Source organism: Pteropus alecto, unplaced genomic scaffold, assembly GCF_000325575.1.
Source record: "Pteropus alecto unplaced genomic scaffold, ASM32557v1 scaffold65, whole genome shotgun sequence".
NCBI classification, from domain to species: Eukaryota; Metazoa; Chordata; class Mammalia; order Chiroptera; family Pteropodidae; genus Pteropus; species Pteropus alecto.
In genome coordinates, this window is record NW_006439191.1 from 8,276,469 (window position 1) to 8,283,695 (window position 7,227).

The 7,227-nt window shown below is 58.2% G+C and overlaps 1 protein-coding gene across 1 annotated transcript in view; it reads left to right on the plus strand.

Annotated features, from left to right (window-relative positions):
* HLX (H2.0 like homeobox) overlaps positions 1-4,977 on the plus strand; it is a 7,315-nt gene extending 2,338 nt beyond the window's left edge. The window contains 4 exon segments of the mRNA XM_006926920.2: positions 5-312; positions 1,057-1,236; positions 1,948-2,132; positions 4,145-4,977. Of these exon segments, the coding sequence (XP_006926982.1) occupies positions 5-312; positions 1,057-1,236; positions 1,948-2,132; positions 4,145-4,618 (1,147 nt within the window). The 3' untranslated portion in view covers positions 4,619-4,977.
* The last annotated feature ends 2,250 nt before the right edge of the window (positions 4,978-7,227 follow it).

Consider the following 7,227-nt stretch of genomic DNA (forward strand, 5'->3'; position numbering starts at 1 on the left):
CCAGATCCCCGCTTCGCCCCACCCCGGTGGTGGCGCCCTCCGAAGTCCCGGCTGGCTTCCCGCAGCGGCTGTCTCCGCTCTCGGCCGCCTACCACCACCATCACCCACAGCAGCAGCAGCAGCAGCAGCAGCAGCAGCCGGGGTGACTGAGCCACGGTTCTTACCTGCACCACTTCCCGGCCCGGGTGGTCGCGAACCCCCATCATAGCGGCTCGGCCCCGGCCCCCTCCAGTAAGGACCTCAAATTTGGAATCGATCGCATTTTGTCTGCAGAATTTGACCCAAAAGTCAAGGAAGGCAACACTCTGAGAGGTAGGTCTTGGGCGAGAGGCCGCAGGCCTCTGACCAGGGCCTTGACTGGTCCCTGGGCCGGCTTGGGGTGCCTTCGAGTGATTTTACGATTAAGGACACCTCGGTAAGAGGAAGGAGAAGAAAATGAATTGTGAGAAGACCGTGAAACACTGGGTTTAAAACTCACCTGCTCTGTGTAAAAAACACCCTGTCCAGGAATGCTTTAAAAACGCACCTCACAGAATCAACATTCATAAAAATGGTTGGCGTAAACATTTGCTAACATGACTACCACTTGCCTTGTCTTTAATCACATTTCTAGAGAGAAAACTATATTATTTGACAGGGAAAGCCCTTTTGGGGAACACTTTCCCTTCCGTTAATCTGATTTCTAGTGAAATTCCACCCAAGGAATGTAGTGGAACAAAATCGACTCTCAGCCCCCAAGAGGAGGGACTAGGGGGCTCCTTCGGAAGGCCTTAGGTCTGTGGCCTTCTTGGAAGGCATCTGAGAGTGACCTCATTTTGGCCATTTCATGTAAAGCCCTTCCTTGCTATAACAGCGTGGACATGGGACACTCACGGGACAGACAGTTCCTGTCTCGCCCCTTGGCCGCAGCCTGGAGAGAGGGGTTTTCAGGGTGGAGACTCCGGCCTCTCTCGACTTCGGTCATCGAAGGCGGGAGGGGGAGGGGAGGAACAAATCAGCAGGCAGCGTGTGGGTTTGCTTGAGGTCTAACCAACTCTTCTTTTCCCTGGTCCCCAGATCTGACGTCCCTGCTGACGGGCGCGCGGCCGGCGGGGCTGCACCTCTCGGGCCTGCAGCCCTCCGCCGGCCAGTTCTTCGCGTCTCTCGATCCCATTAACGAGGCTTCTGCTATCCTCAGTCCCTTAAGCTCCAACCCGAGAAATTCTGTTCAGCATCAGTTTCAAGACACGTTTCCAGGTATGGAAAGGGCAGATCCACCGACAGAAAACTCAGGACTGACGCCTCACGTGGCGCCAGCGGTGTAGCCAGCTCGGAGGGCGTGCAGAGGCCATCACGTAGGGAGAGAGAAACCGAAAGATTCCTTTGTGAGCTGGCTCACCCTTCAGCTGACTCCAGAGGGCAGGAGTGGGGGGCCTGGGGAACCAAGAGCGTGTGCAGGGGCGGGCGAGATGGGGGCGAGGCGGGCGCTTCCCCCAATCTCTTCGCCAGAGAGGGGAGTTTGAAAATGCAGCAGCAAGAGATGCCGCGTGTTATCTTACACACGTTTCGAAATGACCTCAAGCCCTTTTGCCCCAGGAGGTGGCATCTGTACAGAAGAGTATGCACGCACACACGACTGAGGATCGGGGCTGTCGTCTCTAGATCCTTCAGGCTGGAGGGACATTTTCGCTGACTATTCGCATGCCTGAAGCCCAAGCATTTGGTTTCCGTTTTTCCTTTGGAATTAACGGACCAGCCGCTGGGCCGCTTCACTCAGTATATACTCACTTTAGGCCTTCCCACGACCTTCTTAAAAACTGTAAAATGACTCCCTGGAGGAGGGCTTCCTAACGCAGGTAGGGGCGACTGTTGACGCAAACAGGTTTCAGCAGCACGATGAGCCCCCAGCCCTGCTGCTGCTGGCTGGGCACTGACTCGCTCTGTCTCTCCCTTGCTGCCCGCTGTCAGGCCCCTATGCTGTGCTCACCAAGGACACCATGCCGCAGACCTACAAGAGGAAGCGCTCCTGGTCTCGGGCGGTCTTCTCTAACCTGCAGAGGAAAGGCCTGGAAAAAAGGTTTGAGATTCAGAAGTATGTGACCAAGCCAGACCGAAAGCAGCTGGCCGCGATGCTGGGCCTCACGGATGCACAGGTAAGCCAGCTCAAGATCCAAACAGCCCCGGGCACCCCAGGCCCAGGCCCCCTCTACCCGGACCGACTCTCCTGTTTTGATGGAAACACAAGGTCTGGAATTTCAGAGACCTTGTGGACTTCCCAACTCGAGGCAGGAGAGAGGAGGAGACAGAGGAAGGGAAGGCCCATCCCCAAAGATGTGTGTCAACAAGCACGGCCTGTTTATTTTGGCTAACAGGCGACAGAAACGAGAGAAGGCAAATAGGCCAGGGAGATAATAATTATGTACTCGACTCTAGTGCAGTTCGCTGTAGGAGGCAGTTTATTTCAGAAGAGATAAAAATCCAAAGTCAAGAGATTGTTTTTTTTTTTTTCCTCCTGTCCCCCGCCCCGCCCCCCCCCTCCGCTCCTGCTGCTGCTGGCTTGTGAAATCGCCAGCTCTGAGGAAGTGAAAGCATCATTTCAAACGGAATCACTTTGCCCCTGCAGGCCGGGAGTCCGCTTGGAGCGGCCACGGCCCGATTTTCTAACGGCAAAACTCAAGAAAAATCTCCAGTGGGGACAGTGAGAGAGAGAGAGAGAAAGAAAAAAGAGTTTCTTAGACGTCTTAAGGACATTTCAGCAGATTCTGGGGTTTGGCATATTGGATATTTTTTTTTTTTTTAAATAGCAAATCTAGTGTACCTGAATTCAATTTCTGAAATCAATTTTTTCCTTTTCTCAAATTCAATTGGTTGGTTTGTTTGCTTTTTGTTTTTGTTTTTTTTTGTTTTGTTTTTAGTTTTTAAACTACAAGAGTCACAGTCCCGCCACTCCCCACAGCCCTGGCGGCCCTTGCTCCCAGGGCGCCACGTGTTCTGAGCAGGGCAGAAGCCAGAGGCGGGCCCGTTCCCGCAGCCCCTTTAGGTGCGCGCACTGCTGTCTCCGTGTCTCCCTGTCCTCCATTTCTCAGCTCCCCTCCCAGCACACGCGGGAAGGGCCCAGCCGCTTTCCACCAGCTGCGGATGTTACACTCCCCACAGCCGTGGCGGCCCTTGCTCCCAGGGTGCCACGTGTTCTGAGCAGGGCAGAAGCCAGAGGTGGGCCCGTTCCCGCAGCCCCTTTAGGTGCGCGCACTGCTGTCTCCGTGTCTCCCTGTCCTCCATTTCTCAGCTCCCCTCCCAGCACACGCGGGAAGGGCCCAGCCGCTTTCCACCAGCTGCGGATGTTATTTTTAAAAGGGAAGCTGGAACTTGTGTGAACGCATTGAGTCCCCAGGGAACGGTGTATATTAATATAGATTCTCCGCCCCATCCTGGCCCCCTCCCTCCACTTCGCACAGGTTTAATTCCAGCATTTTCTGAGCCTGCGGTCGGATTAGCTTATCCTGCGCAGGGCCTGGGGCTGGGTCCTTATCAGCCTCTGCGTACACACGTGCCAAGGAAATGCTCTTCCACTGACGGTCCAGAGGTGCCCCATCCCACTGGGATTAACTCTTTGAACCGCCTGCCCCTCTGTGCTTCCCGTGGTTCCTCCTTAAAAGGAATTACTTTTGTAGGGACTTGCCTCGGACAGTGGCCGTAGGAGAGGAGCCAGCTTAGCAGGAATTCTTAACCTTGGTTCACCAAACTCTCGACATTGTGTGCAAGATCTTGGGTATATGTGCGTTTTTCTGGGCCACGGGTCCATAATTTTAATCAGATTCTTGGGAGGGTCCTGACTCAAGCGAGGTTAGGGAAGCATGGATTTAGAGTTGACATTTGCAGGCAAAGTGCAAGAATCTACCGCTCCAACAAGCATCCAAGTTATTTCGGGTGAGGCCTGGAGGACCCCGTTTTGAGAAACTGGCCTAGTGTGTTCCTGGCGAGGACCCCTGGCCACCTCCTTGTTTCCCTGGGGAGCCCCTCAGCCCCTGCTCCTAGCACAGGGCCAGGCCCGTGGCAGAGGCGGCCCGCTGGGACCATCTGTGGTGTTTTCGGGTGGCTCCCGGCCGCACGCCAGCCGGATCGTGTCTCATCTAGGTGTCCCTGCTTGTCTCCCCGCGCGGCGCAGGTGAAGGTGTGGTTCCAGAACCGGCGGATGAAGTGGCGGCACTCCAAGGAGGCCCAGGCGCAGAAGGACAAAGACAAGGAGGCGGGAGAGAAGCCGGCAGGCACAGCGCGGGCTGCGGACGGTGAGCAGGAGGAGCGGAGCCTCAGCCGCTCAGAGGGCGAGGCCGAGAGCGACAGCAGCGACTCCGAGTCCCTGGACATGGCCCCCAGCGACACGGAGCGGACTGAGGGGCCTCTGAACCAAGCCACGGTCATCAAGGCTTCGGCCGCCAGCAGCGGTGGCGGCAGCGGCTGCGGCGCTGGCGGCGGTTTCAGCTTCAGCAGCCTCGGGGGCGGCACCACCACCGCGGGCAGCGCCAGCAGCCTGGGCGGCGGAGGCGGCAGCGCCCCGGAGTTGCTCCCCGAGCCCCAGGCCGCCCTCGACAGCGCGCCGAAGAGCCCGGAGCCTGCCCAGCCGCCGCTCGGGGGCCTATAGACTGGACGAGGGTGGAGGGGCTTCCGGGCCCGGGGTGCAGACGCCCAGCCTTCCAGCGTGGCCGGATCTTGTGCCTACTCTATGGTGGCGCTGGGGACAGAGCCGGACGCAGCAGCGGAGCCTCCTTCCCCACGATGGCATCTCGCCCCCTCGCCGGCCGCCAGGTGCAGCCCACACCGCACAGAGCCCAGGGGAGCCGCAGCGGCCGCCAACGGAAGCTTCTCCCAGATACAAGCAGCTCACACCGAGCTCACGCGGTGACTCCAGTGACTCAGCAGCTCCTCCTGCCCTAGGGGTCGCCAAGACTGCACTTCGGACGCCACAGACTTGTAAATAAAATGTTTACTACGGTTTGTAAAGGCCGCTTGGCTGGCTGGGGCTCTTGGGTAGTGATGTTAAGGGTCTCAGTCCCGCCTGAGCTCCGCAGTGCTGCGTGTCACAGCAGCTGAAGGTGGGCGCCAGAGTTCTTTTGGGGGGTGGGGTATGCTGTAAGCTCAGAGCCACCTCGCTGCAGAGATCAGCGTTGGGGCTCAGCGGTCTGTTCCACCATATCAGAGGTGTCAGTAGCCCGTAGTCCAAGCCAACGCCACCGAAGGCGAGCTGGGCACCCCTGAGTGTGGCCTGGGCAGAGCTGGCCATAGAATCTGTTAGGCCCATGGGGCAGATGGCTGCCCAACTGTGACTCGGTACACGATGCGTTTGCGATGAGTGTGCACACTGGCCTTTCGGGGATCGACAGGGTGCAGAGTCAGGGTGGAGAAGACCGTGGCTACAGCCCAGCTCACAAGGTGGCTGCTCGGCGCCGGGCCTGGAGCGGTGAGGCCCTTCCGGTGCGACCGGTCCCCACGTGGATATGGTCCGTAGCATCCTGGAGAGAAGGACAGGCAAACCACAGGGGTTAGGGCTGGGAGGCCTGGCCTGAGATGGCTTTAACGATGCCAAGCTAATTGCACAGCAGCAGGTGACTTGTTCAAGGTCACACCAAGGTGAGGCCCCAAACCAGAACTGGGATCTCCTGGCTCACCGGTGGCCAGCGATGGGTCTCCGAAACCGCAGCCCCCACCCCAACTCCCACGCTCACAGTCTTCCTTAAAACTGGGCCACGGCAGGACCGGGTTGAGCTCCCTTCCCCGCCAAAGCTGCTGCAATTCGAGGGGCAGTGTCCCTAACACACTGCAGCTGGGAACCAGCAAACCTGCACGCTGCTACGGGGACAGGCCATGCAACATTTTCCCGAAAAGTTGAAGATTCAAACCTTCCTCCAAGACCTGTCTTCCCAGCTCTCTTTCTCTCAAAACTACAGTGTCGAGTTCGTAAAATGTTCTTTTGGAAGATTTTACAAATAGGCATTGCTGACAAACCTGGTCACCTGGGTCTATTAGGCAACGAGCTTGGGGGAGGCCTCAAGGCCTCTGAGGGACCAACCACCCACGTGGGGCAGCTGGTCCTCCGGAGGACATGGCCTGGAGAGGGGTTCCTCGGCCACGCTCAGTGAGCCTAGGACAAACCCCAAGCCCCTGGCCAGAGTGAGAAGGCTCTCGGGCCTGGCTCAGCTTCTTCCCCCCTCTGATCTATTTGCTTGAACGCATTCAAAAACCATCCTAGATTTACCAGCCAAGGGGCAAAGTAGAGGCCCCAGATTTAGCCTTCTCCTGGGGGAGGGGGCGGGCGGGCATCAGACAGGTGGGCAGATCCCAGAGCACAGCCCAGGGATGCAAGGCTGACCATTTCCCACGTCTGTCAACCTCCCAATCTCCCAAATCAAACGGAATCCCTAGAGGAATGTGCGGGGGTGGAGGAGGGGAGAGGGAACACCAGGGTGGTCTCCGCAGGAAAGGTGGAGGCCCCAGGAGGGACCTCCAGTTAAAAGGGAACGTGAGCCAGCTGCTCTCCCTAAATGTGCCGCAAGAGGGGTGGGCAGCCTCCCCACCTGCGTGGGTTCCAGCCCCAAGCCGGGGTGGTTACTTCGTGCCTTCCACAGGCTCCGCTACGCCAACCGCAGGATTTTCTCTGTACCCTAAATTCGCTTTTATTACTGAGATCCGTCTCCTCCGCCCCTCCTCCAAATATTAAAGTTCTGGAACCGGGACTTCCCAAGAACATCGAATTTGGAGGCACTGGAATCCAGTCCCGGCGTTAAGAAGAACGCGACAGCACGTGTACCTAGTTGAGCCGGGCTGGGGAGGCGAGCCGGGGAGAGGATGGTGCTTTGTGCTCACAGCAGCCACGCTGCTCTTCGCGAGGCCCGGAGGTGCCCCCCACCCCGAACCCCCGTGGCCTTTCTCCGCCTGGGCCTGGCTTTGCAAAAGTGACGGAAATCATCGCCAGGAACAGTAATGAGTGATTTCAGGTACAATTAGGCCTTCATGTCGGCCAGGTTCATCCAGACCAGGGGGCGCGGCGGAGCTGGGAGGATGAGGAAGAAGTGAGCGGGGCGGAGGGCACCTGCGGGCAGGGGCCGGGGAGCTGCGGGAGGGTTCGTGGGCCGCGCTCGCCTCTCCGCCACCGCCCACCTTTCGTTCCTGACACTTTCCCGTTGGAACTGCCCGGAGCCCCGAGTTCTTGCGCATTCTCATCGCCACCGAGCACACAAGCCCCGGAGAGTTCAT